At 40.9% G+C, this 16,687-nt stretch overlaps 2 protein-coding genes across 2 annotated transcripts in view; both read right to left on the bottom strand.

Moving 5' to 3' along the window:
- The window catches only part of LOC142292115 (keratin, type II cytoskeletal cochleal-like), a 97,726-nt gene that overhangs the window by 22,307 nt on the left and 58,732 nt on the right, over positions 1 to 16,687 (bottom strand). The gene's annotated exons all lie outside the window — the stretch shown is intronic.
- On the bottom strand, positions 884 to 11,764 carry LOC142292117 (keratin, type II cytoskeletal cochleal-like). Its single transcript, XM_075337242.1, has 9 exons — positions 11,244 to 11,764; positions 10,902 to 11,134; positions 10,686 to 10,746; positions 8,588 to 8,683; positions 5,657 to 5,821; positions 5,435 to 5,560; positions 4,865 to 5,085; positions 3,798 to 3,832; positions 884 to 1,382 (listed from the first exon to the last, which is right to left on the bottom strand). The coding sequence occupies exons 1-9, from the start codon at positions 11,706 to 11,708 to the stop codon at positions 1,213 to 1,215; spliced, it is 1,572 nt and encodes a 523-aa protein (XP_075193357.1). The 5' UTR covers positions 11,709 to 11,764; the 3' UTR covers positions 884 to 1,212.

Here is a 16,687-nt window from a genome sequence, read left to right as displayed (position 1 = left end):
CTATTGGGCGGTGGTTCAGTGACGCAGCTGTGACGTCGCTGTGACGCCGAACGAACCGCCCCCTAAAAAGGAGGCGGTTCGCCGGTCACAGTGACGTCGCCGGACAGGTAAGTAGTGTGACGGGTCTGGGCGATGTTGTGCGGCACGGGCAGCGATTTACCCGTGTCGCACAACAGATGGGGGCGGGTACCCACGCTAGCGATATCGGTACCGATATCGCAGCGTGTAAAGCGGCCTTTACCCTTAAGGCCCTGTCACACATAGAGATAAATCTGCGGCAGATCTGTGGTTGCAGTGAAATTGTGGACAATCAGTGCCAGGTCTGTGGCTGTGTACAAATGGAACAATATGTCCATGATTTCACTGCAACCACAGATCTCTGTGTGTTAAGTGGCCTTTACTGTCCATGACAGGTTTGGACTTTTTTATTGTTTGTTCTGACTTTGGATTGTATTTTGACCACATCTATCCTCTAGAGATAAATTGAAGATTTTTTTTGCCTACATTTTTCATTGTTGGGTTCCTTGATAAAGCAACTAGGCGGTATGTTTTACCTTCTTCTTACATTGTTTCCTCCTTTACCATCCAAAAAAATAAATAATCAGGTAACCAACCATGCTTAAATTGGATGTACAAAGTACTAATCAGAGTCACAGGAAACAATAAACATGCTATCTCACTTTGATTCTTCAGATCAGCTTTATTACATATACCGAGATGGGATTTGGCTGTCTAATTTACTTCCACTCAGTAGAAATGAGGAATGTGTGAGACCAATCTTCAATATTACTAAACAAGTCCTTATTAGTCTGATTTACTGCTCCTGTGCCCAGGATGATGTCAGCGTCTAAATTCTCATACTTAAGACACAACAATGATGATCTCAGTTTAAAATGCTCTTTATTGAAGGATAATATTCAGAGTAGCAGTAATGCAGTGATAGCGACAAAGGCCAAAGCAATATTTTTAGTAGAAGTAGATACAATGAGGACAATCGGTCGTTGATGCCCAAGTTATGGTCATTGTTCTTCTGATTGACAAGACGTTTTCATTTAGTTAAGACAGATTTACAACAATATAGGCCATCTCCAATCATGAATACAATTAGATTGCTTCTGGAAAAAGAAATTATTATACCAATCTTTATACAACAATAATGGAGAAGCAGCCAAGACTGGCTTGTCTTATGATGAGCCTTCCTTGATATTTAGATCAGAAACGCTTCCTGCCGCAACTGCTCTGACATGAGGAGGTCGTGGAGGAGTACGTTGTTTTCACACTCTGGACACCTCTCGTTACATTGCTCCCAGTGCTCTTGTCATTGCATGGCTTACAGTCAGAAACACCGGAACTGTCAGCCTTCCCAGTGGTACTGAACACACCTGGGAAGAAAAGCAGATTGTTATAAGACCTCTACATATATAAGTTCAGAAAGAAATATGTATGTGTGTGCAATAGGGAATATGGATGATAATGCATGTGTGGGATAAGGATTATAGATGATAATGCATGTGTGCCATAGGGATTATAAATGATAATGCATGTGTGTGAAAGGGATTATAGATGATAATGTATGTGTGTGATAGGGATTATAAATGATAATGCATGTGTGTGAAAGGGATTATAGATGATAATGCACGTGTGCAATAGGGATTATAGATAATAATGCATGTGTGTGATAGGGATTATAGATGATAATCCATTTGTGCGATAGGGATTATAGATGATAATGCATGTGTGTGATAGGGATTATAGATGATAATACATGTGTGTGATAGGGATTATAGATGATAATGTATGTGTGTGATAGGGATTATAGATGATAATACATTTGTGTGATAGGGATTATAGATGATAATGTATGTGTGTGATAGGGATTATAGATGATAATGCATGTGTGCGATAGGGATCATAGATGACAATGCATATGTGAGTGATAGGGATTATAGATGATAATGCATGTGTGCGATAGGGATTATAGATGATAATGCATGTGTGCGATAGGGATTATAGATGATAATATATGTGTGTGATAGGGATTATAAATGATAATGCATGTGTGTGAAAGGGATTATAGATGATAATGCACGTGTGCAATAGGGATTATAGATAATAATGCATGTGTGCAATATGGATTATAGATAATAATGCATGTGTGTGATAGGGATTATAGATGATAATCCATTTGTGCGATAGGGATTATAGATGATAATGCATGTGTGTGATAGGGATTATAGATGATAATACATGTGTGTGATAGGGATTATAGATGATAATGTATGTGTGTGATAGGGATAATAGATGATAATACATTTGTGTGATAGGGATTATAGATGATAATGTATGTGTGTGATAGGGATTATAGATGATAATGCATGTGTGCGATAGGGATCATAGATGACAATGCATATGTGAGTGATAGGGATTATAGATGATAATGCATGTGTGCGATAGGGATTATAGATGATAATATATGTGTGTGATAGGGATTATAGATGAAATGTACATGTGTGATAGGGATTATAGATAATAATGCATGTGTGCGATAGGGATCATAGATGATAATGTTATATGTGTGATAGGGATTATAGATGATAATGTACATGTGTGATAGGGATTATAGATAATGCATGTGTGCGATAGGGATTATAGATGATAATGCATGTGCGTGGTAGGGATTATAGATGATAATTCATCTATTTGATAGGGATCATAAATGTTAATGCATATATGTGTGTGATAGGGATCATAGATGATAATGCATATGTGTGCAATAGGGATCATAGGTGATAGTATTTTACTAAATATCACGATGCCAATTTGTCCCCAGCTCTAGTCTTTGCAATTTATACAATAGCGGCAATGATAACGGCATTTTCAATTTGTAAAGCTTGAGACGTTCAAGTAATGAAATTAAATTTAAGGATATGTCCAACTTCAATGGTAATATACATTTCATCACTATAATATAACACATATGAACAACAACATTCATTATAACAGCTGATTGGATTTATCCATAAAGGACTAAATTAAAATGATCTACTGTAACAGCATGCGTGGTCTGTCCCAACAGTGTGTAGCTTATCTCTCACCATTTGCGTCATTGACATCATTTTTATCAGGTCATTATAAATTCTATAGTAAAATATGGCATAAAAAAGTCACGAGACGTTCTGCCCTAGAGTCTGTACTAAAGCACATCTTGAGTTAATTTGCGCACTTTAGAATATGACTCTTATCTTAGAAGCTATCTTATCCAAAATGTAGACAGAAAGGGTCGCACTCCCAAAGGATCTGGATGTAAGATTTTCTTTAATCCATGTTCAAATCAGGGATACAGGTGGTGGGGGAGGCTGAAGACAAACAACGACGGACGACGGCGGGCCATTTTGCAAACAAGTTGCTTCTACGGGTCCAATGCCTGGACCCGTAGAAGCAATTTGTTTGCGAAACGGCCCGCCGTCGTCCGGGGTTGTTTGCCTTCACCCTCCCCCACCACCTGTATCCCTGATTTGAACGTGGATTAAAGAAAATCTTACATCCAGATCCTTTGGGAGTGCTACCCTTACTGTCTACATTTTGGATATCTTATGGTCTATACCTTGGGACACGCACCCGGATCTCGTATTCTCCACCAGAACTCAGTGGTCAGCCTATAGTGGATTAGTGGTGCCCGGTACCTCTTACCCTGAATTCATTCTTAGAAGCTATCTTAGCTTCCATTAACAATGTCAAAGATTCTTCTGTGTCCGTGCAAAGTAATAGGAGGAAACTATACTCAGAATTATACTTACATATTTTAACATTGTTGTCGACGTCACCATCTATCCTGTAGTAAATAAAATTGATAAATCGGAAAGTTTAATAAGGAAAAGAAGATTTATAGACATAACCATTGGTTACAGATCAGATAATTTGCTCAGAATTTCCTCATTCTAGACCCATACTTAATCTTTTGGATCAATAAAGGTTAACTCAACACCATTTTCTTATTAGGTAAGGACATTTAACCTCTTAAGGGTGCTTTACATGCTGCGACATCGCTAACGATATATTGTCGGGGTCATGGTGTTTGTGACGCACATCCGGCGTCGTTAGCGACATCGCAGCATGTGACAGCTAGGAGCGACGATCAGTGTTCGCAAAAACATCAAAAAACGTTGATCGTTGACACGTCGCTCCTTTTCATAATATCGTTGGTGGTGCATGCCGCTGGTTGTTCGTCATTCCTGTGGCGTCACACATCACTATGTGTAACACCGCAGGAACGATGAACATCTCCTTACCTGCGTCCACCCGCAATGAGGAAGGAAGGAGGTGGGCGGCATGTTCCGGCCCCTCATCTCCGCCACTCCTCTGCTCTTGGATGGCCGCTTAGTGACACCGCTCTGACGCCGAACGCACTTCCCCATTGAAGGACGGATTGTTCGGGGGTCACAGCGACGTTGCTAAGCAGGTATGTGCGTGTGACGCTGCCATAGCGATATTGTTTGCTACGGCAGCGATCACCAAATGTCGCACGAACGACTGGGGCGGGTGCTGCAACATCACTAGCAATCCCTAGCAATCGCTAGCGATGTTGCAGCGTGTAAAGCACCCTTTAAGGTCTAAGAGGTGGGACCATTTTTTATTAACTACTTTGTGGGTAATCTACACACAACAATAGGGTTTTCCTAAATGGAGAAATCCCATAATCATCATTATCGAAGATAATACAGTCTATTTTATTGATTCAAATAAGTTATTTACATAAAAGAACATCAAGTCCAGAATAGTTAAGAGGTTACTGCCGGAATCAAATATGAGTCTTACATTGGTTTCAAGTAAATTTTACTACTATAATTAAAAATCAAAATCTTACCTGCTCTCTTCTCCCTCCAATAGAGTCCGGTAAGTGGCTATCTCAATGTCTAGGGCCAATTTCACATTGAGGAGTGCCTGGTAGTCACGAAGCTGAGAAGCTAAATCTTCTTTGGCTTTCTGTAGGACAGCCTCCAGTTCACATAATTTGGCTTTGGCATCTTTCAGAGCAAGTTCTCCACGGTCTTCAGCTTTACAAATTGCTGTCTCTAAGTTGCTGACCTTCAAAAAGCAAACAAAAATTTAAGTTTATGTAGATTCATATAAAAAAATTGGCAACATTTTAAAAAGTGATATATGTTTTGCATTTTAGGATACTACTAATTTGTCTACACTGGTATATGCCTTATGGCCAAAATGTTTCCTTAAAATAATGGGTGACAACCTGTAAGTTGAATTGCTTATCCTGCATCGATACTGTACATGGAAATTAGTTTCCACCTCATTCATCAAAAGAAGGTTGGTTTCGCCACAGATGCATTTGCCTACTGATAATCAAACTTTTCTTTACCCTTTCCTTACAAGATATTTAGATTGATAAATTCTACACTCAAGATTTCGATACACCTACCTGTTTTTTCACACAATCAATTTCACTGTAAAGTCTCTTGACCATGCTATTCAAATCCTGGATCTCAGCCTTGCTGTTCCGTAGACTATCCCCATGTTGTCCGGCTGCTTCCTTCAACTGTTGATACTATTAAATCAGAAAAAATATATATTTCCATCATTTGGTATAGGAAATAATTTATTCTATCAAAAAAATTTAATACAGGGAATTTTCTTCTCTTACTTGTCTAGCATAGGTATCCTCAACTTCAGCTTTACTTTTCACTGCAATGTCCTCATATTGAGACTTTACTTCAGCAATTAGTCCATCTAAGTCCAAGTCTCGGTTGTTGTCCATGGTCAAGACAACATTGGTATCAGAAATTCGTTCTTGCATTTCGGTCAGTTCCTGGAACAGAATGAAATCCTCTCAATGATTCATCGAGACTGATCACTTTCAGCAGAAAGCTCTTGAAGTAATCTTAGAAATCAGAATCATGTCACTTGAAATGGCCTAGTATGGTTTTAGAATTTAGGTGTATTTCTCTGAATTTATATTAAAGTGAAGTGTCAATATTAATATAGTGGAGCTTTTTTAATACTATATCTCCAATTGTTTTGCTGGTGATTAAAACCCACAAATGACCTGAAAAAGAATGGGACATTCTCCCGACAAGTCTTAGACTGTTGGTCTGACAAGTCAAGGGTGCTTTACATGCTGCGACATCACTAACGATATATCGTTGGGGTCACGGTGTTTATGAAACACATCTGGCGCCGTTAGCGACATCGCAGCATGTAACACCTCTGAGTGACCTAAAACGATCGCAAAAGAGGTAAACATCGTTGGTTTTGGAGAGGTCGCTCCAACACCAAAAATCATTGACAGGTGAGTAGCAAAGTTGTTCGTCGTTCCTGCGGCAGCACACATCGCTATGTGTGACACCGCAGGAACGAGGAACATCTCCTTACCTGCGTCCACCGGCAATGCGGAAGGAAGGAGGTGGACGGGCTGCTACGTCCCGCTCATCTCCGCCCCTCCGCTTCTATTGGCCGGTCGCTTAGTGACTCTGCAGTGACGTCGCTATGACGCTGAACGCACCTCCCCCTTGAGGGAAGGATTGTTTGGTGGTCACAGCGACGTCGCTGACAAGGTATGTTCGTGTGACACTGCCGTAGCGATAATGTTCGCTACGGCAGAGATCACCACATATCGCAACGACGGGGGCGGGTGCTAACGCTCGCGACATCGCTAGCAATCGCTAGCGATGTCACAGCGTGTAAAGCACCCTTTAGACTTGGCCAAACACTGACAAGTCTTAGGCCCAGTGCCCACGCTGTGTAGTTTTGACGCGTATTTTCAGAAATCTGCAGCAATGTGGGCACATAATTTCTGAATTTTCATAGACTTTGCTGGCTTCACAATGGACATGCAGATTTTGCTGCAGGTTTCTAAAAATTTGTGTCAAAATCCACGTCAAAATACGCAGCGTGGGCACAGGGCCTTAGACTGTTGGCCAAGTCATAGACTTGGCCAAACACTGACAAGTCTTAGACTGTTGGCCTGACAAGTCTTAGGGTGGCTTTACACGTTGCGACATGACTTCCGAAATATCGTCGGGGTCACGTCATTAGTGACGCACATCCGGCGCCGGTAGCGACATCGCAACATGTAAATCCTAGGTGCGATGATAAACGATCGCAAAGGCGTCGAAAATCGGTGATCTGTGTAGCTTCGTACATTTTCATAATGTCGGGTCGAGCGCAGGTACGATGTTGTTTGTCGTTCCTGCAGCTCCACACATCGCTGTGTGTAAACCCGCAGGAACGACAAACATCTGCTTACCTGCTTCCCGCCGACAATGCAGAAGGGAGAAGGTGGGCGGGATGTTATGTCCTGATCATCTCCGCCCCTCCGCTTCTATTGGCCGGCCGATTAGTGACGTCGCGGTGACGTCACTGTGATGCCGAACGCACCTCCGCCTTGAAGGAGGGATTGTTCGGCAGTCAAGCTGCAGTAGAGATAATGTTCGCTATGGCAGCAATCACCACATATCGCATGTGCGACGGGGGCGGGTACTATCGCGCTCGGCATCGCTAGCCGATGCTAGCGATGTCGCAACGTGTAAAGTACCCCTAAGAGTTGGCTAAACCCTGACAAGTCTTAGACTGTTGGCCAAACACTTGATCTTTATGTCCCCTATGTCTGCCGTTGTAAAGCAGGGGGATAAATAGAAGATCCCCATATACAATTTGAGAGTTAGCAAACATGCATCCAATGCCATGGCCAGGTATTGGCTCTGTTCAGTCTACTCTAATGGCTTTGTCATTTTCAGAGCAAGTCTATTACGATATACTGTATCTAATATGTAAAAAAAAAAGAACAAATATTCATGGATCTCTTTGGCTTCTTTTGAGTTCCCCTGATTTCTATTGGGATTCATTTTTTTTTACATTACACAATCCTTTAGAAGAGCACTCTATTTTTTTTGTGATATAACAATCTATCGGTCCCTAACCTACTATGATCTTTTTCAGCTTCTTTATGACCACTGTACACTGCAGTAGTGGACACAGACAGAAAAGACCCCTGTGCAAGAACAATATAGGGGCCTTTTGCAGTCCAATATCTCATCACTATGCTCAATTTCAGCTGTTATGGAGGTAGAAATGGGCTTTCTTATATATTGAGCCCCTGTGCAGCTGCACAGGTTGCACCAATGATATGTCCACCCAAGATACACTGTATCCCTACCTTTCTAATATTCAGTGGAGACCAAAGTCTTACTTACTGTATACACATGAGTCTCTCCCTAATGCATCATTAATTTTTATTTAAAAAATATGTCTGACTGAGAGAATGATTTACTGGATAGATAAAAAAGCAAGCTTAACTAAAAGGCATTATTGTCCAGATAAAACATATCATTATGTAACAAAATAAATTAAAATATATCTTTTTGATGGGCTTTAAACTGAGTACAGGATTAAATAAAAGACACCTTCATACACCCTATAATTAACCTGCATCATAAAATCAGGTAGACACAAAATCGCTGCAACACGATTTATGTGTCTTATTATGAAAAGCTGTAATCCACATCCATTGTAGGTCCAGACAGAATACTGAGGACATAAGGTAAAACAAGACTAAGAAATGAAATCACTTTAATACCTCATCATACAGCATCCTCAGGAAGTTAATCTCAGTCACTAAGGCTTCTTGTTTGGTCTCCAGATCACCTTTTTGTACATAACGCTCATCCACATCCTGAGAAATGAAAAAATTTAGTAAAACTTTGTAAAGAAAAACATTTTTATACTGTTTGGAAAAAACTCACAAAGTGACATGAAGGCATTGATGGAATAACAGATGAAACAAAGGTGGATTCATGATTAGAAACAAGGTTGTGGTTTACAAACTCAATTAAATCATTTTTCGTCTAATTTGCTGGTATCACAGTTCTGCAACACTCCCTGAAATAAAGATAAGCAAGGATAGCGCTGTTTGGTTTTTTTTCAGTTTTTTTTAAAGAAATTAAATTCTTATCATTATAGTAACTAGTTTTGGACAAATTTTACTTTTAATTTGGGCCTATTTTAAAGTAACAGTATATCCAAGTCACATAAAGTACGTAAGAAGTTGTATTTATGATTAGAGATGAGCAAACCTGAACTTTAAAGTTCATTGTTCACACCAAACACAGACCTTACAAAAAAAAAACCAGTGTTCGTGTTTGGCGATCAGGTGCATTACATATGCTGATCTCTGGAATGAGCATCAGTGTGCTCGGGTACGTTCGGTGCTTGGCCCAGTGCGAGTTGTTTGCAGTGTTTGAGTGGCTCACACCGAGGGTAAAATTAGCATAATCGAATGTAGTGTGTACAAAAAAAAAAAGAGATAAAACTCCACCCTCCCTCCCCCAAACGTTTTTAGTTTATGGCTGGCTGTATAATGGCGGAGAGCCGAACTGCCCAATCAGTGAGTTCTAATGAGTTTTGGGTCCAGAAGAGAACTTTTTATAAAGTTGCGCTGAACCCGCAAAACTCGTACTTCCACAGGTTCACTCATCTCTAATTATCTGTACCACAATAATATTCCTTGGTAGAGATGAGCGAACCCGAGATTCAATGTTCTGTGTTCATACCGAACACAGACGTTACAAAAAAAGTTTGGGTTCGGAGTTCGGGTGCTGTACGTATGCTGACCATTTGAGCGATCATCGCTGTGCTCAGGTACACTCAGTGCTCAGCCCAGTACGAGCCGATTGCAGTGTTTGAATGGCTGGCACTGGGAGTAACAACAGTGTGATCAGATTTCGTGTGCACCAAAACAAACAATGGGAGAAACACCACCCATCTGCCCCTGGAAGTGATCTTTTATGGCTGGCTGCATGTGGGCGGAGACCCAACTTGCCCAATCAGTGACTTCCATTGGGGTTCAGGTCAAGTCCGGGTCACAAGCCAAACTTTATCTTAAGTCCAGCTGAATCCGCTGAACCAAACGTCCATGGGTCTACTCATCTCTATTCCTTGGTGTAAAATAATGAACATGAAACTTATGAGTTAAAAGGTAATACAGGTCAACTATCAATCACTGTAATGTTCAATATTTCATGTTCGAAGGCCAACATATACAAAAAAATTGTGTATTATAATATATCACTTCTGCATTAGTTTGTGGCGTCTACAATTTCTTCCCCTACTCCAAAAATATATTGAATTGTTGAAGGGAGTGTCTCATACTCTTAAATGCGTAAAATTACAAAGTGCTTAAAAAAACATGCAATTTTGCTACTTACCTCTTTTTAAAAATCCTCTCAATTCTCAAGAACAGAGCAGTTTTTAACAATATTGTATACAGCTCATTTCCTAGTTTACCACTGGAGTCTATCAGTGGTGATCGGTAATGTAGGCAAGGAGCACAGTGTTAACAAGCTCTTTGCTAAGAAGCTTGTAAGCTCTGCACTATTTTCTTTTGATCCTACAACTCAACCATGCAATCATCAGGAACGCACTGCCCCTCTGGGCAAGCAGGAAGACGGTAGAAAGGTGAGCAGTGTGCTCCGGAAGATTTACAATTGGACAACCGTCTTAATGCCTAATAAGTTACCCTATGTGTGATATGTGTTGAGGTAGAAAAATGAGATAGCAAACCGGCTCATGGGGGCACATCAGAAATAGGAAAAAAATACATTTCATAAATAGATTGTAAATGATATTCACGGAAGAAACACAATCAATGATGCAATTTCAATGCAGATAAAACTTACCTTCTTCAGGGTCACAAATTCATTTTCAGCACATGTGCGTTTATTAATCTCCTCGTCATATCTAGAAAAGACAACAAAATCTTATATGTTTTGATTCTATATAGGTAAAAGGCTTCAGCCGTGATTAGAAATGTCACAACATTCCCATATTTACTCCTTATCAAACATGTGTGATGTAATATACCCATAGTAACTCATAGTTACTGTATAACTTACTTGCTCTTAAAATCCTCCACAACATTTTGCATATTATTTACTTCACCATCCAGGCGGCATTTTTCAGTTTTGGTGCCATCGAGCTGTCTTTGAAGACTGTTAATGTACGCATCAAACATTGCTTGATATTGTCTATCATGGATCTCCTTTCTGGTTTCCATCTTTTCACTTTGCTCTTTCAAAAAGCTCCATTTTGTTTCCAGAATTTGATTCTGTTGTTCCAGGAATCTAACCTAAGTAGAAATAGAAAAAAAGATACAATCTAGACACTATAGCTCCAGACAGTATAAAACTCAACAAATATACATTTTATCCTCAGTTGATATTCAGAGCATGACTTACCTTGTCTATGAAGGATGCAAATTTGTTGTTTAGACATTTGATCTGCTCACGTTCTTGAGTTCTGACTCTTTGAATATTTGGATCAATATCTACTTTGACAGGCTGGAGGAGTAATTGATTGACTGTAACATTTTGGATACCTCCTGGTGGGCAAACAGGGAAGCTTTCACCAAAGCTGCTAAGAGCTTTACCACCACCATTGACAACGCCTCTATTACTCCCAGAACTGACCGAAATCCTTTTGTTTTTGCTTAAGTTAAAGAGACTAGATGATCCGAATCTTCCTGTTCCACTGCCACAGCCAGGGTATGCCGATTTACTTCCAGATCTTATCACAGAAGAAGAAGTGAAGCTGACTCTTCCACCTCCATAGCCACCACCAGTTGAGCAGCTGCTAAAGTTCCTAGTGCCACAAGAGCTGCCAACGCTACACTTTCCAAGTTTGGTGCTCAACGCTTGGCTCATTGTGGAGATAGATACGTTTACACACCGTGCAGAAGCAGAAGCAGATGAAGGATGAGATGAGATAACCCCTCAAGTGGACCAACATTTCCTTTTATATACTTTGAGATAAGGGTTTGGTCACATGAGAAAATGATAATATTTTTACAACATTAAAGGGCTTGGTCTTGGGCATGACAGATGTGCCATTAGGCATTCCTTCTTCACTAAATATAGGTGTAAATTAAATTGTCTTAATGCAGTTGTGAAAATATAAATTATTCTGTTTATACGTCCTACTTCAATGTAATTTAATTTCTTAGTTTATACGCACTGTTACCTTCGAAATAGGCCGCTGAGCAATTATTTTTTTCCATACGACAAATTGAGGTGACATTTACAATGTACCTGTTACTGCATATTTATTTTATCTCCATACAGATATTTCTTTTTCTTGATTTAATCTCCATTTTTACATTATTTTTTCAAACTTAAGTATCTTTTTTATTACTTAAAGGCCATTTACTTTTGTAAATCTAAAGCTTGTAAAAATATGTATAAACTAGTAATACAATCTTATTCATATTTCCTTTCTCAACACGTCTAAACCTAATAATTTACTTGCTATCCATGCATCTGGAAATCTTTGTTACAACCAGAGGGTGAAGGAAAATGGTATTATTTTTTATCAGTTACACAATAGATACCATCATTATACTTTTTGAAGGGTAACTTTATTGATGCATGAGATTATAAATCCTCATTCTGGCTCAACATAAACAAAATCCATCATCTTGATGTTGACATCAGAACACACTGTACAAGAAGACATAATTTTGGCATCATAGACTTTAAATCTAAGCTGTCCAGAACTTGTACAATTCCAATTTATAAACTATTGATTTTATAAAGAGTACAACGTTTTTTTTACTTTTCTTTTCACAGTCTTAGGCCTCTTTCACACGTCCGTAAAAAACCACGCACGTTTTTCATGGACGTGTCTAAGGTGCGTTTTGCCCTCTGTGAGCCGTGTTTATGGCACACGTGTGTTCTCCGTAATAGCACACGGAGAATGGAAACTTTCTACTCACCTGTCCCTGGCGTTGCTGTCCGTGGTGCTGATCTTCGGTCTCCGGTCCTGCCGCCTCCCCGCTGCTGCTGCTTCCGGCCGCAGTGAAGTGAATATGCAATGAGCATAATGAGCGGCGGTCAGAAGCAAGTGACAGCAGCGGCAGAACCTGCAGTGCTGGAGAAGGTGAGTAATGTTGTGGTTTTTTTTCTCGCAGACCCATGTGATTTCTCCGGTCCGTGTCACACGGAACACATCTGTGTGGTCCGTTTGCGTTACGTGTAACCCGTTTGCGTTCCGTGTGACATCCATAATGCCGGAGAGAAAACGGACATGATGCCGTGAGGAAGACACGGACACACGTATGTACCGCACGGACACACGTTCCATGCGTAAATACATACCAGTATCCAAGTCCATTAAAAAACCAAGGTCTACGTGTGTACGTGTCTCCGGTACGTGAGGAAACTGACCAAACATGTACCGGAGGCACGGATGTGTGAAAGAGGCCTTACAGAACACAGCCGGAAGATCTACTTGGATACTATTGTGTACAGGGGTAATCAAGACACTGAGTACATGCTTATTTTGTAATTTTTAAGGTTTCTCATAATGAACACCGAATAGATCAGTGGCACTCCCCACATGCATGAAACTGCCAAGATCTTCTATGGGTCTGCTGTCCAAATACGGCTGTCGTCTGAGTTGATTTACTTGTTGCCCACTCCTCTTCTCACTGTTGCTGTTATAGCTGAGGAAATGTTTTAAGAAAAATGTGAATAAAGGAAACAGTTTTATGCATGTGGTGAGTGCCGTTAATCTATTCATTGGACTTTACATGCTTTTCCCTACACTGGGACATGTCAGCAGATCACCGCCGGCATTATAATAGAGCCTCACGGAACAAACCGAAGTGTTGAGAAAATTCATCCCTTTCATCAAGTATTGAGTTTACGTTTTTGAAGGTGTCTCATAATGCCATATCAAAGTATAGAGATCAAACCTTATTTGCCTTGAAGACTTATTCTTTAACAAATTAAATGGGTTGTCTTGCCATGTGAAACCTTTTTGAATACCACTTAGATTGATAAAAAAAAGTCATCCCTTACCAATCCCCCTTGGCTCTTCAATTGCTTCCCTGGACTCTGCTGATCTCCATACTTTCCTGCTGCTCTTCATATCCCTTCACAACCTACTGGATAAAATTAGTGTCAGGAATTGGTTGCAGCAACTAAGTGCCGTCCTTGAAGAAAGGGCTAAGATTCCTCAGGACACTACCAAAAGCTAGTGTCTAGCTATATATCATCGTTGCAACCAGATAAAACAGCTAAAGGGTGATCTACTAAGTACTGAAGACCAGAGATAAGCAAATAAATTTGAGCAGAATTGTTTTTTACCTGAATCTTACAAAAATTTGCATTTGTGAAAACTTGGATTTTCTTTTTTTTAATTCACTTTCATGAGGATTCAGCAAAATGATATCTGCTGTCTGCCATTTTTCTGAATCTTAAAAGGCCATCAAAATGTTAAGAAGCTAAAAACAAAACCTTATACTCATTTCTGCATCCCCCCAACTCCCCACCCCTATAGCCTTTGAAGGCTCATGTGTGGAAATTTCTCGAGCCTAGCATGCCCTGAAGCCTCAGGCCTAGCGATTGAAGTTTGAGAATTTGTCGATGGCGATCCGATCTGAAGATGAAGAACCAGCCTGGGGCTGGTAAGAAGCAGAAGGGCCAGTGAGGTGAGTGTTGAGTATAGGGATTTTTATTTAGTTTTTTAATTATTATGGTTATTATGCTCTTTGGTCTGAAAAGACCCCATAGTATAAAAATAATAATGTCGCACCCCAGGGCAGTGGGGTACTCAGTCTCCGGCCTGGTTTCACTGGGAAGTGTCACAGGTGTTATGGCCGGTGCCCAGTTCCGTGACCCTGGGGGTAGCTTTTAAAAGGGGGATTATTTACCGGGATTATAAAAATAAAGAGTTTTTCGTGACGTCACTTGTGGCATGCGGCTATATGGGAGAAGCCGACCCTGCAAAGTCTTGACTGCTGGGGCTGATGGTAGTAGGCAACTTAGGTGTGATGGCTCTCCGCAGCTAGAGCTGGGCCCCAGGGGAGGATGATAGTGGTTGTAGTTGCCGAAGCGTGGGACAGCATCGCCGGTAAATAATGGGAACGAGGCAAGAGCTCCGGTTCAGGTGTTTTACTCACTGGTTAGGAGATTACCCGAGAGCGTATTGGTTCACTGCTGGTAAGTCTCTGGTTATCCGGTGCAAGATCCAGGTGGTTACTGGTGTCAGTGTAAATGTCCTGTTTGTCCTCGCTGTCCAGCGATCAGCATGAGGAAGCCGGGCTGAGCTGCAGCGCACAAGCCCCAGGCTCCACAACGGAAAGATAAGCTGTGTGTCGTCCCACCAGCATTGGTTCTCTCCTGCACCCAGTCTGGTCTCATGGGATGTCCCTCCAGAATACTCTCTATATGTCATGGCTACCTCCTCTTATACCCCATGCGGCACCCGCCCCCCAGTGGTTGTCCTGGTGACCGGAAGGTTCCATACTACTGGATGGCTAACTCTCCCTGTCCACCCCAGTCCACCCCCCCTGTGGGGAAGGCACCCAACTGCATGTGAAACGTGTCTGGTGTGAGCATCAGTAAACCACCTGTCACTTACACCAGATAGATACTGCTCCTTAACTCAGTTGCAGTACCCTGTGGCGACCAGAGCCTCAGGGGCGCCACATAAATAAAAATAATATTTATTCATTTATATAACGCCAATTAATTCCATAGCGCTTTACATACATTGGCAACATTGTCCCCACTGGGACTCACAATCTAAGGTCTCTATCAGTTAGGCCCCCTTCACATGTCTGTGAAAAAAACGATCCGTTTTTTCACGTACGTGTTAAAGGGGTGGTTTGCTCCCCGTGTGCCGTGTTTGTGGCACATTCCTGTTCACCGTGTGTTATACGCAATAACACACGGAGAACGTAAAGCCCCGCCTACCTGCATCATCTGGCGCTGTATGTGGTGCTGAATGACAGCGTCTGGCACAGGCCACGCTCCGCTGACGCTGCTTCCGGCCCCCAGTGAAGAAGACGCGTTGTTCAAAATCACTGGGGGATGGATGCAGGTGACAGCCGCGGCAGAGACTGCAGGACTCGTGGAGGTGAGTATGTGTTTTTTTATTTTTTACAATTCCACGTGTGTTTCTCCGGCGCGAGTCACGTGCACCCGCATCCACACTACTTCCGTGTGGTACGTGGTGCTAGACCGTGCTGCCGGAGAAACACTGACATGCATCCGTGTGGAGCACATGGCACACGTATGCTCCACATGGAGGCACGGGCCACTGGCAGGAAACGTGCGTGCACATATACCCATTGATTTTAATGGGTATACGTGTGCCCGTGTCTCCGGTACATACGGGCACGGACCTAGCATGTACCGGAGACACGGACGTGTGAAGGGGGCCTAAAATAGACATTAAATTCACAGAGAATAAAGTCTATGAATCAAATTTGCTGGGAATTCGATTTTGTTGATCCGCTCAGCTCTACCAAAGACAATTGCTGTGAAGGTGTTAATATATTATGTGTTTGTAGTAATTATTAAAAGTGATATTTATGACATGAAAAAAAGGAATAAACTCTATAAATTTATATTATTTTGTTTTCTAAATGTGTTACTGAATAAAAAAAATAATAATTTTGGGCATTTTTTACATCCTGAACATATATATTTTTATATATATATATATATATATATATATATATATATATATATATATATATATATATATATATATATATATATATATGGGTGTTATCAGTGTTTCTGCTTATCACTTTGCCCAAGGGTTTTTCGCTTTTTCATAAGCTTCATTAGCCTCTGTTGTGATGGAAATTAAAGAAAGAATTATCTTTTTAATT

This window comes from Anomaloglossus baeobatrachus, chromosome 2, assembly GCF_048569485.1.
Source record: "Anomaloglossus baeobatrachus isolate aAnoBae1 chromosome 2, aAnoBae1.hap1, whole genome shotgun sequence".
Lineage (NCBI taxonomy): Eukaryota > Metazoa > Chordata > Amphibia > Anura > Aromobatidae > Anomaloglossus > Anomaloglossus baeobatrachus.
Note: the sequence above shows the minus strand (reverse complement) of the source record. Positions and strands in the feature narration are given on the sequence as shown.

Coding starts and splice junctions, on each gene's coding strand:
- LOC142292117 (XM_075337242.1), bottom strand. CDS start 11,708: ATGAGCCAAGCGTTGAGCACCAAACTTGGAAAGTGTAGCGTTGGCAGC. Junction 5,561..5,656: donor AGGATACCTATGCTAGACAA/GTAAGAGAAGAA, acceptor CTGATTTAATAG/TATCAACAGTTGAAGGAAGC. Junction 1,383..3,797: donor CGACAACAATGTTAAAATAT/GTAAGTATAATT, acceptor TTTTCTTCCCAG/GTGTGTTCAGTACCACTGGG.